Source organism: Ambystoma mexicanum, chromosome 11 (assembly GCF_040938575.1).
Source record: "Ambystoma mexicanum isolate Mex_15411 chromosome 11, UKY_AmexF1_1, whole genome shotgun sequence".
Taxonomy (NCBI): domain Eukaryota; kingdom Metazoa; phylum Chordata; class Amphibia; order Caudata; family Ambystomatidae; genus Ambystoma; species Ambystoma mexicanum.
In genome coordinates this window covers 37,883,023-37,903,015 of record NC_090934.1, presented here as the reverse complement: position 1 = coordinate 37,903,015, position 19,993 = coordinate 37,883,023, and the positions used below count along the sequence as shown (strand labels likewise).

Here is a 19,993-nt window from a genome sequence, read left to right as displayed (position 1 = left end):
TGTAGAGGTCTGGGCGACTTAAAAATGCTGACAATATACAGCCATGCAATGTGCTTTTATAGTTATGCCTACTTGTGAGCGCAACAGAGTATAGTTTAGAATCTGTGCAGTATGCTTTCTTTGGGTAGTTGGAAGCAAGACTGTATGTTAAACAATATAATGCTTGAGCTGGGGATAGCAAGGTGTGAACAGCGTTGAGCGTAAAATGTGGCGATGGCCCTTTATGGACCACTTATAGATGAAGCTAGATCTGACACCCAGTAGCGCATAACTATTCAATTGAATGCATGCATGCTCTTAAGGATGCAAGTACAAGTATTGTATTGTATTTTATCTTGTATAGCGCCGGTAGCCTGCAGGCATCAGGGCGCTTAAACAAGACAAACACTTACTGCCTATCGGCCTCAAGGAACCGAAAAAGGAATTCCCAGGAAGACTACGAACTCCTATCTTATTTGAATAAGTGAGTCTTAAGCTGTTTTCAGAACACCGAGTGGCTGTTCTCCATTCTCAAAGGATCAGGTAAATCATTCCACAGCTGAGCTGCCAACACCACAAAAGATCTTCCAAACCCTGACTTCAATTTGTACTTGGGGATGGTCCGAAAGCTCTTACCTTCGGACCGAAGCTGTCTGAGTGGTGCGTATATAACCAGGCTGTTCTTTAAATAGCTAGGGGCTTTACCATAGAGGCATCTGTGCACCAGTGCCAGAGATTAAAACTTTACTCTCTCCTCCACTCTAAGCCAGTGGAGTGATATTCTGTCCTTGGTTACGTGATCTCTTCTCTTGAGATTTTTGCCTAGCCTAACGGCGTCGTTCTGAATGACTTGGCATTTCTGTAATCTAGCCTTGACGACACAATGGCTCTAGCAATAGTAGCCATGTTGCCTTCATTCAAAAAAGGTCTAATGGCCTTCATGAGGCCTAAATAGTAAGCTGTATTTTTTTGTAAGTAGTTAGTCTGTGCTTCGGAGTCGACAGCCGAATTCACCATCGGGCCAAGGGTTTTGACCTGAGAGGATACTAAAATACTAGCTTCCTTAATCTGGAAGCACTAAAATTCTGTTCCAAGTTTGGCTAACTGGCGACTGGAGCCGAACAGCATCAGTTCTGTTTTAGTGTCATTCAGACACATCCAGTTGGATTGCATCCATTCATCTATCACCCTATAAACTTTGTTGATCTTAATACTGTCTGCACTATGAGTGCCCTCCAGCTCAATAATAAGCTGCGTGTCATCTGCGTAGTGAAAAACACGCCGGTTTCCACCAAAATACTACACAGCGTACGCATGTAGATGTTGAAGAGCATGGGCGATAAACTAGCACCCTGTGGTACACCAAATATGATGGGACTAGGGTCAGAGAAACTGCTTCCCCAGTGTATTCTAGCATGGCGCTCCAGATAAAAATGATACCAGCCACTTAATTACCAGATCGGAGCAACCAACATTATCTCTCAGTGCTTTGATTAATAGCTGATGGTCAACCAAATCAAAAGCAGCACTTAAGTCTAACAGCATTAATATTCCAACTTTGCCTACCAGACTCAGCATGTGATTCTGGAGGTCCAACATGGCAGTCTCCGTACTGTGTGATGCTCTAAAACCGGACTGTTGTTGATGTAGTATCGAGTGTTCTTTCACATAATTTTGCAATTGCTGTGTAGCAATTTTGTCCAGGATTTTAAGAACAAAGTTGGAGTTTGTAATAGGGCGGAGATTGGTCAGGTCCTTGGGGTCCAATTGTTACCAGCGGGGTGATGGTGACCTTGAGCTCCTTGGGGACCAATCCCTCAAACGAGGCATTAACTATTTTCAAAAGAATGGGGGCAAAAATGTCCTTGGCCCTCATTACGACCCTGGCGGAAAGTGACTGACCGGACCGCCACAGCGTAAATAGCGTTTCCGCCATTGCACGACGGAGCAAAGTGCAGCTAATTCCGACCCATCGGGCACGAGCACTACTCCATGGCGGAAGTGCAATGTCCGCGATGGCGGAAATGTCCCCAAAACGCCCCCCACCGCCGTCGTACGGCGCCCTAGGTGCAATTCCGCCACCCATCTTAGCGGTCACCGTAATGAGCGGCAATCGGAAAGTACGGTGACCGTAAATATACGGAAACGGAAGTAAAAACATGGTCCCGGAACGGGAAACAGCACGCCGTACACCTATAAAATCAGAATTCCCACACAACCATTAAAAATACTACCCTGAGAAACATCCCAACCCGTCATCCACCCTAGTGAAAACAATAACAATGGGAAAAGTAGCGAAAAAAGCGTGCGACCGCAAGCGGCAGGTCCACTTCTCCCGTGAGGAACTCACCGTGCTCACAGAGACCCTCCAGGTGAATGCTGCCGTCGTCTTCTCGACGCAAATGACCAGGACGGCACTTGCGAACAAGAAGGCCATATGGGCCCTGGTGGCACAGCGGGTAAGTGCGGTGGAGACCGCACCCCGCAACCCACAGCAATGCAGAAAGCGATGGGACGACCTGCGGATACGCGTCCGGAGCATACTTTCTGCCAACCGAAACATTGCCACAGCCACCGGGGGAGGATCGGAATCACCCATCAAGTTGACCCCCTGGGAAGAAATCTGTGCCTCCACCATTGGAATGGAGAGTATAGAGGGAGTCAGAGGGATGGAGAAAGGAGTGCAGACATCCGAAGAATCAGGTAGGTGGGCCAAATAAAACAATGCTAAAACCACAATGTCCAATCATGTGAAGTACCATGTGTCCACATAGTGCAACAGTAACACATGTCCATGACAACGTCCACATACATTGGCCTGATAGCGCACTTTAAAACGCACAATAAATACATAAATAATTAAAAACCCTAAAAACACCCTCTACACGTGCAGCATGCACACCCTAACTGCAGACTGCAAAGCAACTGCATCCTCAATCCACACAAAAATGAAACCACCTCCAAGGCCCCGACCCAAATCACCCTCAGGTACCACCCCAATGCATGTGATACATTGCCATTCCAATTTCAACAGACCCATTAATAACGCTCGCCCTCCTTTACTCCACCACAGGGTCCGATTCAAACGACGAGCTCCAGGACACCCCTACCAGCACACCTGCAAAGAGGGCCAAGACCAACGGCCAAAGACTCTCCACCTCAGCTGCACGCATCAAGACACGGCAGCAGCACAAATCAAGAGACGGCACACAGGAGGGAACTTCAACAGGCACCCCAGCAGCCAGCATGCCCACAACAGCACCACCACAGGTCCCCCCAATGGATGCCACAGAAGGCACTGCTTCTGGTGGCAGCAGCACCATAGGTGACACTGCATTAATGGCAGCATGCTCCGACACAGAAAACGGGGATGTCGAAGTAAGATCCATCCATGACCTGTCTCAATCCCCCTGTTTGTTCCATCCCGTACACCATGAGGATACCACGCAGGGGCACCCACAAGACGACGACTGGCCATCCCCCACAAGCCCTGCGGCAAGGCAACATGAGGTGACCAGCCCCTCTGTGACACCACCGCAAATGGCCATGGCCCAGCAGAGGCAACAGTCCCTCGACCAGGTGATCGTGCAACAGCAGCAACTGGCCACGCTCCTCAAGGACCATGCTGATGAATGTGGGGGTACTAAGTCAGCCATAGAAACATCTACTGAGACACTTAGGGCAGAAATGGAGAGAAGTACAGATACACTAAGGGCACAAATGGAGAGAAGCACCGAGAGCCTGAGAGTACAAATGGAGAGAAGCACCGAGAGCCTGAGGGGGGAACTGCATGCGACGTCCAAAGACGTATGTGCTGAACTTGCCGCTGTGCGCCGTGTGCTCACTGAGCTCTCACAAACCCTCAGGGACATGCATGGACGTGAGCAGGCAGAGACATCATCCGTTGCAAGTTCCGTCCAGGGCAGCCCCCAACGTAGATCTGGGAGGAACCTGCGCTCCACAGGCAGGGGTGCCCCTGATACCCGGAGAGGGGGCTTGCAATAGCGTCTGCCCACTGACAATGAGCACCTTTGGACACTGGTGTTCGGGGGGGAGGTAGGAGGGTGGAGGGGGTATGTTGGGCTCACTTGGGTGGCGGGTAGATGGGGTGTGTAACATAATTTCACATATGCGATAAACATTTCACTATCATCCAATGAGATGTGTGGACATTGATCTTTGTGTACGAGGCCATTATAGGCGTACAGTCCATATTGTGCATGTTCCAGACACACACAGTGCCACAAGTCCCGTGTCCATGTATCAGCCACCAGGCGTGAGTGCTAGAAGCATGAATCTATGAGAATCTGACGAATGTCTCGGCCCTCCTGTGCCTCGCGGACTCCTTGAGGTGCTGCCACATCCCCACCCTCATCATGACCATCTACAGGTGCTTGCAGTTCTGCGTCAGGGGGCATGGGCACATTTCTACGTACGCACATGTTGTGTAGCATGACACATGCCATGACCATCTTTGCCACCTTCACATGGCGGTACAGGAGTGCCCCGCCAGACCTGCTGAGGCAGCGGAAACGAGTCTTCAGTAGGCCGAATGCCTGCTCTATGACTACACGGGTACGTGAGTGGGCATGGTTGTAGTCCTCCTCAGGCTGGTTCTGTGGGTTCCGGAGTGGTGTAAGGAGCCATCTCTTCAGTGGATACCCGGCATCACCTGTATGTGGACAATAAAGGATGTTTGTGGAATGACATTGCTACGTACGCCCCCCCCCTTTCCTGCCAGGTCATTGCCGCATCATATACCCCACATTATCATGCATGAAATGAGACTCACCGAGTAGCCAGGATCTGTTCCCTGCGTGTCGCTCCATGTAGCGTGGTATTGTAGAGTTCCTCAAAACCATAGAATCATGGGTTGATCCAGGAAATCGGGCACAACAATGGGTAATGATCCTGTTGGAGTCACACACCATTTGTACATTCAGAGAATGAAATTGTTTTCGGTTGCGGTACTGGGCCTCCATGGCATGCGGGACGACCAATTCCACATGGGTGCAGTCGATGGCACCAATGCAACCCGGTATGCCGCCAAGTGCATGGAATCCCACTTTTGTGTTCGTAATTTCCTGCTCCGAGCGTGGTAGAGAGATGTAGTCGTCTGCGTGCTTCAGGAGGGCATCGAGCACTTGCAATAGTGTCCGTGAGAACACTGGCTGTGAAATGCCATGCAACTGTCCGACTGTGTGCTGGTAGGTGCCTGTGGCCAGGAAGTGGAGTACAGACACCACCTTCAGTAGGGGTGGAATGGCGGTTGGGCTATCTATCATGCTGACAAGGTCCGCCTGTGTCATATCCACAATGGCGGTTATGGTGTCCCGGTCCAAACGGTAGAGGGTGTGGATCTGCTCATCCGTGAGGTTGAACGGATGTGCTCGGAGGCGTGGGATTGCGGGCTGCCTGCGTGGTGGTAGTGGCTGTGCTGGCGGGCCTTGCTGGCCCTGCCTTGCCCTCCTCCTCCTCCTGCGTCTCCTCTGTGCGGCTGGTTGTTGTAGTAGTTGCTGTTCGTCTTCTTCTTGAAGTTGGAGTACTTGCAGTGCAATCGGGTCCCCCAGGGCCAACATCGCTAGTCCTGCCGGTAGCATTTTGGTGTGGGTGTGGGAGGGGGTTGGGTGTGCAATTTATGTGTTTTCAAGCTCTATTGCCTCCACCTGTGGTGATTCATTCCACCTGTGCAAGCTGCAATCCCCTTTGGGCGAGCACGTCCCGCACACAACGCTGCAATTCGACGCATGGCATCTTGCTATTACAATCATGTATATGATCCCGATGGCAGTGAAATATTGGTTCATATGTTCATTCTGCTATGGTTCCATTGTTTCACATACTATCTTTGCAGTCGCGAACAAACTTGTGAAGGGTCAGTGGAATGTAGTGCTCGATTAACGGTGGACCCTCATGCAGCACTGTACCGCGGTTCACCGACGGGCGGGGCGTCCCATTTGTGAGTGAAGCCAGTTTGCATTTACACACAATGCCGCACTACATGGATGAATTTGTGATTTCGAGCGGTCACAGATGCCTTTCCGACGTGATGTTGCAAATGAGGTATTCGAAGGACGGCGCTTTCGGTCTTCAGCTAGCGGCGAGGAGACGCCCACAGGTCTGACTGCAAATACGTTCTATTGTTTAGTGTCCTTGGGACAGGGGCCATGGCGAGAATGCAATGATTGATATGAATAGTATGGGATGCGCAATAGCGTAGTGGACGATGAGGCAGGAGGTTCCCAAATACATCTTACTTCACAACACTGGAATCCCGGCCTGGAGCACAGTGGATTTTGCAGACTGCATTACGCACAGACTCAATGGAAATTTCACATGTGATGTGAGTAAATAATCAGGCGTTTTCATACAGGGATGAGGAAATGATGTATGGATGCATGGACAGATGATTTAATGGAGAGTTTGCCATGTACAGGGCTTTTTGGAATCTATCCACCTCCCCTGCGCCATGTGATGCAGAGCTGCCATAGTGGGACCATCGTCTATCTGCCCTTGTTGTACCCTCCCTGTCTCGACGCGCCTTCATACACTTGTGTCTATGCACGTTACTAATCCCATCGAATGGATTCTGTTTAGACAGACGCATGCACACAAGCACTCGTGTGTAATAGTGTTTCCAGCTCGATTTTCATAGTTATGATTCGCAAGTGATTTTTGGGTGGGAATAATCCTTTGGAGTGGATGCATATGGCTGTAGATTTAGTGTGATCATTGAAGTGAGTAATACGAATCAAGTTCTGATGGCCTACTATTCTTTTTCATTTCATTTGGGTGACAGGTATCTCCTCCCCTTTTGCCGCTGCCATCTGTATGCCACTCCTGCAGATGGCTTTTACTCCCGGCACCTGCTGCTTCGAGTTAATCAGTGGAGCACCATTACGATCTTATGGGACGATCGCCAATGGGCCACATGCCCTTACGCAGTACTAGTGGCTAGGAGCAACATTTCGAGCTTTCAGCTGGACTAGTGCCTACCTAATGGGACGGCCCTGCCGTTCTAGGCGCTTCCATGTTGCCTTTTTGAACGTGAATGTAGCCCCTGTGTACCATGAAGGAACAGGGCGTCACACAAGAAGAAGCTGGTCATTTATTGCGGATGCAGCCCACAATGATGAAATGTATTTTGGGGTTCATGTCCTAATGGCTGTATGGGCTTGGTGATTTTGTGGTGCATTAAATGTCTATTCTGATTTTAACCGTGTAGCGTTCTTCTTTGCAAGTAATGTAGCATATTCCTATTTGTGGTGCGATGTTTTGTGAGAAGATCTGCATTGGGTTCCGGCTTCTGAGTATAGTTGCGTGGTACTGTACTGGCCGCGTTTGCCTACGAAGCCCAGTGTGGTCAGGGATAAGGGCTACCATTGTGACTGTTTTAATGATGTCCTGCTCATGGGCGGGGGATTTGCTTTTGTGTAACAGATGCCGGTCAGCCAGGTGGATTGGTGGAATGATGTGATTATCAGAATATGGCTGGTCACAGGTGCATGTGTTTGCGTGCGTTTCTTGGAGGGAGACTGAGGTCATGTCCATTGGAATGGCTTCTGTATTCGTGCCATCTGTGCCCTGCAGCTCCCATTGGCCCCTCTTGAGATGTGCCTGGCTGCTCAGTCACTCTGCCAACTTGTGTGGTCCATGCTTATGCTGATGGTTGGTTGGTTTACTGGCAGGAGTACAGGGCTGGTGCAGTCTCCCTCAGGATACTGCTTTGTATGTTGCCTTACACTGGTGTCAGTCGATGGGGGGGCCTGTTTTTGTTTGTCTCATTTTTCTGCTCATGTTGCTGTACTTGAACCTTCACATGCCTGTGCTGCATCAATGCGGCAATGGTGCCATGGCATGAATGGATGGCCACTCACAAGGCACTTGGAGCCCCTAGATTCATTTGTTCGTTGGCATGCATGGGTGGCTTGTACATTTCACTGGTTGCATTTGTGTCTTCATTGCACCTACGAGGAGTTGTGCAATGTGGCCAGGGAGTGGTGTACAGGCACTCAGTAGGGCCGTTTACGGTTGATTCGCGAAGCCGTACTTCTCACCATGGCGGAATGGTACATTCCGCCATGCTTGATGGCGTTAGGTACATGTCCGCTTGGATCGGAATTCGCGTACCATTACGCCATGGTGGTAATTACGGTTTGGCATGGCGCGCGTGCGCGTACTTGGTGCAGTTAGCGTTGGCGTTCACTACGGTGTCGCTAATGGCATCGTACTTTACGGTGACGGGTCATAATCGCACCGAGCGCTATTCGATGGCGGTATTGCATTTCCGCCATCGTTTTTCGATTTCCGCCAGGGTCGTAATGAGGGCCCTTGTGTTGAAGCATGACGCTAGAGGGCAACACTTTTTCTGCGCAAGATGTTGGTTTCATATGGCCCAGCACCTCTAGCAGCTCAGCTTCAGTAATGGGGTGAAACGATCTTCCCTGGGACAAAGCTTCTCCCCTTCAGGAAGTATAGTCTGCTTTAATGTTTTGTCTGGCTTTCTCAATTTTGGCTAAAAAAGCCTTCTCAACAGTATTAGTCAGCCTTTGTAGGCAAAAACGGTGGAGTGAGATTCTTAAGTTTCTCAATGCTCTTTAGAATATCGAACAATTTGCTGGTTTTATTGGCTGCATTCTCGATTTCAACATTAAAGAAATCTGCTTTCGCTGTTTTTATAATTTCTTTATACTTCATGTTTTCATGCTTCCAAATAGCCTTGTTTTCAGCGGACATCTCTTGTCTCCACTTCCTTTCAAGGGTCCTTTTTTTTCACTTTAATAGACTGAAGTTCTGCCGAGAACCATTTCTGGTTATGATTACCTTTCCTAACTAGCTTCCTTTTCAGTGGCGCCACTTCCTCAACAAGCTCTAGAATGTGGAAGGAATATTTTTCTAACAACGTTGCACAGTTGCCTTCCTCCTGGAAGGAGAGCAAGATTTTGTCAAGGCATGGCTGAAGTTGTGTTTGGTTCAGGTTTTTAAAATTTCTACTGTCCACCTGAACATGCAGATTGCATAGAGGTGGGGGTAAAAGCAATTTTAGATCCAGGGAGATCACATAGTGATCACTACAGATGCCAGATGTACAAGGCCATGCCCTTTCACAATGACGCCTAGGTATGAGGCCATGGACCACCTATAGATGAAGCTAGATCTGACTCCCAGTAGTGTATAGCTATGCAATTGAATGGGTGCTCTTAGGGATGCGAGTGCAAGGCTGTGCCCTTTCACAATGACGCCTAGGTATGAGGTCATGGACCACCTATAGATGAAGCTGGATCTGACACCCAGTAGTGCATAGCTATGCAATTGAATGCGCACTCTTAGGGATGCGAGTACAAGGCCATGCCCTTTCACAATGACGCCTCGGTATGAGGTCATGGACCACCTGTAGATGAAGCTAGATCTTAGCTATGCAAGTGAATGCGTGCTCTTATGGATGCGAGTACAAGGCCATGACCTTTCACAATGACGCCTAGGTATGAGGTCATGGACCACCTGTAGATGAAGCTAGATCTTAGCTATGCAAGTGAATGCGTGCTCTTATGGATGCGAGTACAAGGCCATGCCCTTTCACAATGACGCCTAGGTATGGGGTCATGGACCACCTGTAGATGAAGCTAGATCTGACACCCAGTAGTGCATAGCTATGCAAGTAATGCGAGCACAAGGCTGTGCCCTTTCACAATGATGCCTAGGTATGAGGTCATGGACCACCTATAGATGAAGCTAGATCTGACACCCAGTAGTGCATAGCTATGCAAGTGAATGCGAGCACAAGGCCGTGCCCTTTCACAATGACGCCTAGGTATGAGGTCATGGACCACCTATAGATGAAGCTAGATGTGACACCCAGTAGTGCATAGCTATGCAAGTGAATGCGAGCACAAGGCTGTGCCCTTTCACAATGATGCCTAGGTATGAGGTCATGGACCACCTGTAGATGAAGCTAGATCTTAGCTATGCAAGTGAATGCGTGCTCTTAGGGATGCGAGCACAAAGCCATGCCCTTTCACAATGACACCCAGGTATAAGGTACAGTATAGTATGAATTGAAGCCATGCAGTGAGTTTTCTTAAGCTCTGCTGTGTGGTAGTTCAGTGGAGTGGTCTTTCGCAGGGGTACCTGGATATCGGGCACAAAGGCACCCGAGTGACGCCCGGATATGAAGCCGAGCAGTATGTGAAATGGGCAAGTCAATGTATCCCAGGAACACCCAGAGGTGGACCCCACACGGGGCACGGTGGATGGCTGTATGTGAGCGCAGCAGAGTGCAACCTTTGAATGCATTCCTCTGGGTATTCGAATGTTGAACCATACAAGGTTCTATTTGGGGATATCTAGGTGTGAACAACATGGAGCTTGGAGTGTAGCAATGCACCTCCACAGAGGCCGACATATATGCAATGAAGCAATTTGAAGCATTATCTCTGGCATATCTGGAGACACATGGCCCGAAACCTACTTGTGTACGGCGTGGCACACGTGCGTTATCCCAGTGGTGCCTGGGTGTGAGTGCAATGCGATCTGTCGCCCAGCGATGCCCAGAATATGAAATGCACATCTCGGGGCGCCATCCCAAGGGCGCCCAGATGTGGAGCGCAGCAGACACAATAAATGCCATGGAAGGCCTCATTTTAGGGAGGCCCATATCTAAACGAACCGCATTGCGATTTGAAAACCATCCAGCATGCTTTCTTAGGGGCTGTTGCATATAAGACTGGGTTAAACGGTGTAAGGCTTCTGTTAGGGATAAGAGTTAGCAACATGGGGTATGAAATGTGGCAATGCAACCTCCTAGGGGCACCTCTCTATGGCACAATAAACCACTCTGTGCGCTGTCTTGGGATTCCAGGATGTGAATACCTTCTAGTGTATTTTCCTCCCCGTGGCTAGAATGGAGTAAGGAGGCCAAGGGGGAGGTAACTGCATAGAGCATGGACATTCAGGGAGCTGTCTTAGGCCGTGCTAGGAGTGAGATAAAAGCACTCCCCTCTCAGAGCCAGTTACAACAGGGCATTATAAAACATGAAAGTCATTCCGGTTTCTGGGATGTAACTGTGACTTTACAAAGAACATTGGGAAACAATGTGAGGCCTTCAATGTGCTTTGTTGGGTGTCCCTAGTTTAGAGGTGCATCAGACACGCAGCATACAACCAAGTAATGCGCTTTCACAAAATATGATCCAGAATTGTGTGCGCAATACAGAGATGATGTAATGCACTTTCTTAGGAATCCCCAGACCATAAGGGCACAGTATAGAAGAAAAGCACCGTGCTTTGTCGCGATACCTATAGAGCAAGCACACTGGGGCCTGGATGGGGTTAGCACAAGCCAGGGTTGGAATCTAATCATTTGAGGGAAGTCACACATGCCACAGCACCATCAGGTAGCCATCGCGGGAGGTTCGCCTCCAGGTCAGAGCCCCATGAGCAAAGCATTGCCAAGTACAAGCCATGGCCCTCTTTCAGGGCGCTGCTATTTTACACCGATCTTCTTCACGTCTCACGGAAGCATACCTGTTTCATCCTTCTTAGGGATCAGCACTGCAGTATATTCCGACACTCTTGCAGTTGGGGCATTGTTGCATCTGCAGCAAACCTCTGCAAACTTATGTTGGGTTTTAAAAGGCTTGACAAAAATCCACCAGGAATGCGAAAATAGAATAAACCATTTGGGCCAAGTCGTGCATGCCAGAGGGCCACGCCAGAGGGCCACCCAAGGGGACCTCCAGTTCAGAGCCACACAAGCAGAACATTGTGTGTATGCAAAATAGACACAATGCAATCCTTTAGTTCCAGAAAAGTCTCTCACTAGGCAGTGCCAAATTATCCATACCTTTTTCAACCCAAGACGGACAGACTTCTCTATATAATTTCAGTATATAGTTGTGAGCATAGCCCTTCACTTAGATCTGTGCTTTACTCCCGCCTTTGCTTCTCTGGAGAATGAATCCAGTGAGTCTTTGGCAAACCGTGAGGAGCTTGCCCTGACCTCCGCCACAGAAGGTCACTCTGAACCCCACAGGAGCGGTGAGGCCATTTACCAGTGTCTTTCCTGGCTTTATAAAATATGGGGCCCTTTGGCTGGGGGAGGGTTGATCAATGCAAATTGGGGTGAGTGCCAGTGAGGTGACTGCTTATTGGTGAGAATGGATCTGTGCAAATTGGGGTGAGTGCCAGTGAGGTGACTGCTTATTGGTGAGAATGGATCTGTGCAAATTGGGGTGAGTGCCAGTGAGGTGACTGCTTATTGGAGAGAATGGATCAGTGCGAGCAGGGACGAGGGCCTGTGAGGTGATTGCATATTGGGGAGAAGTGGATCAATGCAAATGGATCAATGCTGATCCACTTCTCCCCAACAGGCACTCACCTGCCTGGCACTCGGACCTACTCGCACTGATCCATCTCCCCCGTAGGCAGTCGCCTCATTGATTCTCGTACATACTCCCAGTGTATTCCCTGCCTGCAGCCCAACCATCCATGACCATGTGGCTTCCATAGTTGTGGGAGTGTTTGTAAATCTGAGTTGTGCCCTTAATTGCTGTCAAGCTGCTTAGCAGAGAACCTGCATGCTCTGCAGTTACAGCTTTGGTTCTGTCAAGAACAGGGGGGTTGCAACCTTTTGGCTCTACATATGTTTTGCACTTCACTTCCCAGCAGCTCTTGTAAACGTAGCCCATGGTGAGGGATCATGGGAGTTGCAGTCCAAAACATCTAGATAGCCAGAGGTTGCAGACCCTTGGCCTAGGATTTTGCAGCAAGCCATGATTCCATGGGTATTAAATGCATTAGCCAATGTTCGCCCCTGACCCATCCACCCCCAATCTCATTCCAGACAATAGAACATATTGTCTCACTTTTAGGCGCTTGCTGAGATGTTTTAATACTCTGTTTTGTAGTTGACTTGTTTGCATTTCAGTAGCCGCTGTAACCTCTTTTTTAAATGCAGTGGCTTGTTTGAAGAGAAGGTGAGATGAAGAACCAAGAGGCTGAACATAAAGCAGAGCTGCCACTAAGTGGAGCAGGTCCTGCAGAAACAGTGACACTAAAAGATGAAGAGACCTTATGCCAATCTGGGGGTGATGCCACAAAGAGAGCAGGTAGCCCGAGGAACGAGGCACCTATTGACGGCACAGATGAGCCAGGTGTAGCAGGTGAGTGAGCTACTTTATCTGGGTGACGTTCTCCGTGTGCCACAGTCTGGAAACTTCCCAGTCCAGCCATTCCCATGTGTCCACACACTTTGCATGCCCATAATGGGGGGGCAAGGGTAGACAAGAACATTGCAAAACTCTGAATGCCGGCTTTGTCTTACCTCCATGCAAGTTCATAGTAAAAACAGAGATCCTGACATCAGTGTGGAGAAAGAGGCCTTTCTCTTCTTGTGGGTGAGGGCACCGTACATGCTCATGAATGCAAGAGCAATGACTGGTTGAGAGAGAATGAATAGGGCCAAAGGTCCACATGAAGGAACAAAGAGATGCAATGTTTGGACTACATGGTGGAGATGGGGGGGACAGTGACATTGGGGTACAACAGGAAAAGGCATTAAAAGATGAGCAGTGGAACAACATGAAGTAGGAAATGTGTCCCTGTGGTGTGAGTGGACAAAGGATTAATAATATGTTTGTGAGATTTTTGGAGGGGAGAGAGATTTTAACTTGGTGGCAATAGAAAATCAAAGGGGCTTTATTTAAGGTGATTTTCCTTACTTAAGCCCTGCAGTGAAGTTCGTTGGTATGTGTTGAGATGGACTTTTCACAGAAGAAGGACTAATGGCGAGCCAAACTCTATGAAGGTTGTGTGACTGACCCTCCTGAAGGCTTTCATGGCCAGATCCTCGAGCAGGTGTTGAGGCTGGTTGTTTCACCGGTCTAGATGTTGAAGCACCAATTACGGCATTCTGCAGATCAGGCGGCTGGAGCATGCCTTCGCCAGGATGGAGCATGCCTTCGCCAGGATGGAGCATGCCTTCGCCAGGATGGTTGCTGAAGGCAACACTGGTTGGATGCAATGATGATCCATACGTCTTCAGTGGGATGCTCCTCTCGAGACTATCTGAAGAATGGTTGCCAGAGTTCTCCTTTTATCCTAGATTCCAGCTGGAGTTGCCCCCGAGCCCACCAATGGTAAGGATCCACCCCCACATTTGCCCAGCAATGGACCCACTCGGACCAGGGTGAACTGGGGCCAGTCGCCACAACCACATACCACTACCAGTTCCGGAAGCATACCACATACCACCTACCATCTCCGTTTCCGGAAGCGCCTCAAGATCTTCCTCTTCACTTCTGCCTTTGCCCCCATATTCCCCTGCTGATCTGCTTTTCTCTCTTGGAACCGTGCACCTGGCCACCCTCTGTCCTTTGGGCCCAGGTACCTGCTCACCCTGCCTCCCTCCCGCACTGCCTCCGGGCCACCCCTTGCACTGGGATCTGCATCTATACCCATACAGTCCCCCATCCTTCTTCTGCACTTATCGGATATACCCTATCTGACTAATCTTGCACTTGCCACTTGCTGGTGCACTACCACTTTTCACTTCCTTTATTTATTGCACTTTTTATTTATTCTGCTCTCTCCTCTGTTCCTCACTTTCCACTTCTCCCCCATCCGCACACTCCCCCCCCCCCCCCCCCATTTTTCCCCTTTCCATGATCTTGCACGTTCTAAATGTCACTGGGCCTAGTAAGATTGTTATTTTTGTTCTCCCTTATTCCCATCCCTTTGCTTGGTCGTAACTCTAAAAAGTGTATGAGTGCGATATAAATAAAATATATCACTTTGCCCGAGAAAGACAATGCTTTGCCTGGGACAGGCTTTAGGCCCTGAGAGGGCAGGAAGGAGGACAAAAGACAAGATGGCTACAGAATAGGGTGAAATCTTGTGGCACAGCCATTTTATAGTATATGGTACTCTAAAAGGCATTATTCAGTAAAATGCAAAAGAGCAAGCAAGAAAGTTAAAACCGGGGTAGAAAAGTATACACTCCCACCAGCCCTTCCTGGACAGATCATGCAAAAAACCATAAAGTTTATTAAAAGACAGAGAAAGGGATACAAAGTATCCCTACCATGCCTCACTGTAAGGCGATTTATGCAGGGTAAAATAACCACAGAATGTTCCTAATGGGTGACCGACCCTTCAATGATGGCCATAGGGGCAGATCATTGCCCCTAAAACAGATGTGCCAAGCGAGGTAAGGAAACTACTTTACTCTCATCCACGAGTCCGGACAGGTTCAAAAGTACAGGAAGAAGTTGGGAGGTCCCTAGATGTCTATGGTGGAAGCTCAGCAGAAAGAATCTTTCCCATATCTGTGTCGCTTTACTTTGGTGCCAGGGATTCCTTGACGTTTTACCAGACGTGCTAAGTGGTAGTGATGCAGACCAGCCCTGGCTTAACTCGAAGGCGGTCAACAGGGTGGTTAACGGGTACAGTTAACCCTTTCAAAAATACCAAATGAGAGCATACACATACACTATTTAAGAAAATATAATAGATTTAGGAAAGGCATGAAAAAACAGTACACTTATCTACCAGTAAGTAAACTTTATAAAGTAAATACTGCACTGTAAACAGGTAAGAAACCGTTTCAAAAGAGTTCTTAATATTCAGTAAATGGTCTTTCCAGCTGGAAGGGAAAATGTAATCACATGTAACTAAAACACTTTCCCTATTTAGGCCAGAGAGACTTTTCAGAGCAGAATTTTACCAGATAATTAAGTACGGGGGTACATTGCTTCTCCCAGCACTCCACATAAGTTGAGGTCTGCTGGCTCACTAAAATGAGTGTAAAGGGGATGGGAATCTCATTTTGCTCTTTGGGAACATAGTTCACCCAAGAAATAATAAGAGAAATTACAAAGAGAAGCCCAGAGGAACAGCGCAGCCGAAGCCCAAATGGGATAGAGCACTATAAAACCAAACGCATACTATGGAGAGACATCAAGAGGTCACCCATAAAAAGAGTAAAAGACTAGGTGAGGGGGGAAAAAGATTCCCGCTCACCTGGGGACAAGATAAGATAATTACCAAGTCAAATCAAAAGTTCTGGGGTTAACGCAGTTCAGGAAGATTGATCGTATAAACCATACAATCATTTTATACAAAGCCAAAAAGCTACCACCAGCCTATACACATGACGAACAGAGGTGATACCCTCTCACCCCATAAGGTACCTTTGGGCCCCTGCTTTTCGAGTCATATGGTCTCCTGTGGCCAACCACACAAAACAGGGCTACTCTCTTTGTGCTAAGCCAGGCTGGGAGGAAAACTAAAGTACGGGGACATGCCTCATTCGGTTAAAAGTCGACTTTGTTTTTTGTGCGTGCGTTTGTGGGTGTCATTTATGTCTTTGGGAGTGGTTGTTTCTGTTGTATATTGATTTGGTTAGATTGTAGTTCTCAAGATACCTTTTGATGTGATTTCTGTCGCATTGCAGTGACCTACATTGTACTCAATCTATTATTTGTTACATGTTTCTTGAAATTATCAATTTTTAAAAAAAGTATACTTTGTACCTATCTGGTTAGAAAGATGCTCTTTGCACCTCGATTTTGTCTGAAGGGCAAGTGGGATAACGTTGCACAATCCACCCTATACTGCCAACAGGTTTTGCATGGCTGAGTGGATAGCTTCCCTTTGCTATAGAGTTTCCCCCAACGGTTCCCTTTTACTGTCAGTGCGTTTTTGTTGTCTTGAAAAGTGTTGACAAACTATTCTGAAATTCCTCCTAACCAATTTACGATCTGCATGGACATGAATATTTAAAAAGGGGGGTGGTTCCTTTTCTTTTCGCGATGATGTCGCGTATGTGCTTGCAGCCCTTTCTGACCGGTGATCTGATTGGCCAGTTTGTTGTTGAGCCATCTTGTGGTTTAAATCCGATGAGTGGTTGTGGCAGTTGGGCGGATATGTTTTGCTTCTTTTTGGTGGTTTACTCTTTCTGCATGGGTTGGGGAATGGCCTGTGTAGATGATTCTGTGCCAGTTCATGTTTGGAAGGGTGGCAGAGGTTATAATATGTGACAGCAGGATTTCCAATATTCCCTTTGCTCCTTCATTTAGTGTCGGGTACCGTGGAGGAGGGTCATGGCGACAGCCAGCCACTTGCCTGCGATGTGTCGGAGGAGCTCAGTCGGCAGTTGGAGGACATCTTGAACACCTACTGCATCGATGATGGCCAGGAAGGGCCTACAGAACCCGATGAGGCTGAGAAGGTGCTTGTAGAGCCTGTGAGAAATGGAGAACCAGAGCCCAGCGTCCCGGAGATAAATGGCGAGAAGATGGTTTTAAAGATTGAGGCTGGCCCAGAGGAGATCCGTGTGAACGATGAGTTTGCAGACCGAGATCAGAAGCGCACGCAAGAGAAGAAGAAAGCAAGAGGACTTGGTACGTCTCTTGGTCACCAGCATTTGCTTGTGTCCGCCTTCTCTGTTCTTTGGCATTTTATTGTCTAGGGTTGCCAGTCTGTTTTTTTTAAGATATGATTTACAGACTCTGCTACTTTGTTTTCTACATGTTCTCTTAATGTCTTCTCGCGCTCGATCGGGGGTGCTGCTTCTCGCCCTAGATCTGTCCAGTTCTATTTTCATATGTTTCCACCAGGCTGTTGCAGGCAGGGCAGTTGATATGCGTCATTGTTTCCTTGATTGGGTTTTTGTCACATCTTCTTTGGGACGGTCCTGCAAGTGATTTTCTTCTGCTGTCCCCTGTAGGGAAGGAGATCACGTTGCTAATGCAAACCCTCAATACTTTGAGCACCTCTGAGGAGAAGCTTGCTGCACTGTGTAAGAAGTATGCAGAACTGGTAAGTCTTCCCCACTTCTCAGCTGCTTGAAGATCTTGCAGCAGGACACCAGTATACATCTAATCTACAGAGCAAAGAACTGTGTATGCCAGCCTTCACATCGCAGGGAGAATGGTAACCTAGTCTCTGGATATTTTACCCTTCTTGTTGCGTGGAGGCATATAAATGGTCTGGCCACACTCTTGCTAGTTATCTCGCAACCACGCTCCCCCTAAATCAGACTTTTTGGAATGCAGATATTTTCTCCACGCTCCATTAGCAGCTCCTGCCTTATCCAGCGGATTTGAGATCCCAATAGCATATAAACAGCTCTAGCAAAATTGCACACGGTGGTAGGTGTGTGAAATTTTTTAGGCACACATTAGTGGATCAGTCCCTCCTTCTCGCCTTTCCTTCTGTCAGGGAACGTCTGATCTTGTGTCAGCTATGGGAGACTGTCTTCAGTGTCTCTGATAGTTTTTTTTGCGGTGATGTGTAACTATTTTCCCAGGGCCCCCAGTGTACACTGCCACCTCATCATTTCTTTCCTCGCTAGCTCTCGCACTCTACAAGACAGTGGGGGTCATTCCGAGGTGGGCGGTAGGGGATACCGGCCACCGGTAAGGAGACCGGTGCCGGTAATCCCCTACCGCCCAATTCCAAGGTCCCTTAGCGGGAACCGTAAGGGACGTGTGGTCGGACCACACGTCCTTTACGGGTCCCGCTAAGGGACCAGGGCGCAAATAACGGGCTTGCCATTCACTAGTCCGTTATTTGCGCCCTCCCCATTCCCATTTGAGCCCTATAGGGGCTCAAATGGGAATGGGGAATGGTTTGTTCAATGGGGACTTACCGGTCCCTCCAGGGTCGGAATGGGCCGGTAAGTCCCCCTTGACTAACACCGGAGTCGGTACCGGTATGGGAGGCAGCCATGGAGCTAATTGCTCACCGACCACATCCGAAACGCCTGTTCCCACACACCCCACCTTCAAATCCCCTGTGCCAAACCCAACCATCCCAACACACGCATCCATCCACTCCCACCCGAAAACCACCAACTTTTCTGCTCGCCCACTCTTCCCATCAACCACCCAACCCCTCTCGCTCCCAAGTTCACACCCTCTCCCCCCCCGACCCCACATCTCTGCAGCTCCGACATCAACCTTATCTCCCGAAGTGAACTGCATCCTTTTTAATGCCCGATCCGTAGCAAAAAACAGACACAGCATCTTTGACCTCCTCGCCTCCGACAAACCAGACCTGGTCTTCGTCACTGAAACCTGGTTCTCTGATGACATCACTAATGAAGCCCCCCCTCACCCCCCGACTACTCGCTCATCCCACTGAACCGTCCCTCTAGACGAGGAGTAATAGCATTCGCCTTCAAGTTTCACTTCCACGCCTCAATCACCGAAAACCAACCTTCCATTCCTTCCTGCGAATCACTCCTCGTTGAACTATCCCTTCCCCCTTCGTTCTCCCACAGCTTCCTAATCTACAAACCCCCTGGCTATGATAGACAATTCTCAAACAACCTCTGCAACTCGATTGCCACGCTCCAACTGAACCATCCCAACCTCGCCCTTCTAGGTGATTTCAACATATGGCTCAACATTCCCACCAACCCTATAACACTCTCTCTGGTTGACGGCCTAGACGCAATTAACCTCCAACCCCACTTAAACGGCCCGACTCACTATAAAGGACCACTTGATGCCATCTTCAGCACCCACAACCCAATGCATCTAATCCCCCCCACCCCCTATCATCTGGTCTGAGCACTTCTTTTTTATTTTTTTATTATTTGTTTTAGTTGAAATAAATCAACCTTTCAAATACAAAATACATATACATATAGAACTTTATATAATAAAATGTATACTAACATTAAAGACATAAATTCAATGGAACCGAAAAAAGAAACAGAGGATTGTTAATCCTAATATTTGTCTTTGGGCATGATTTACGAACAGACAATAAAAAAAAAGGAAAAGAAAATATAAATAAAATGAACCTAAAAGAGAGAAGCAAAAATTGTCAATTAAAAAGTATACAGAAATATTTAATATTGAATAATCAATTAGTTGGTTGATTACTTAGGACCTAAATTTAGGCTTAAAAGATAATTTACAGTAGCGATCTGTAATGGCAAATACCCTGAGCCCAGGATCAAAGACCAGGTCAAGTCTTGAGATGTGAGACATAATTACAATGTCGC

At 48.2% G+C, this 19,993-nt stretch overlaps 1 protein-coding gene across 1 annotated transcript in view; it reads left to right on the top strand.

Annotated features, from left to right (window-relative positions):
- TXLNA (taxilin alpha) overlaps window positions 1–19,993 on the top strand; it is a 172,430-nt gene that overhangs the window by 34,555 nt on the left and 117,882 nt on the right. Inside the window, exons 2-4 of the mRNA XM_069622489.1 lie at window positions 12,935–13,139; window positions 17,055–17,378; window positions 17,705–17,796. Of these exons, the coding sequence (XP_069478590.1) occupies window positions 12,959–13,139; window positions 17,055–17,378; window positions 17,705–17,796 (597 nt within the window). The 5' untranslated portion in view covers window positions 12,935–12,958. The remainder of the gene's footprint in view (window positions 1–12,934; window positions 13,140–17,054; window positions 17,379–17,704; window positions 17,797–19,993) is intronic.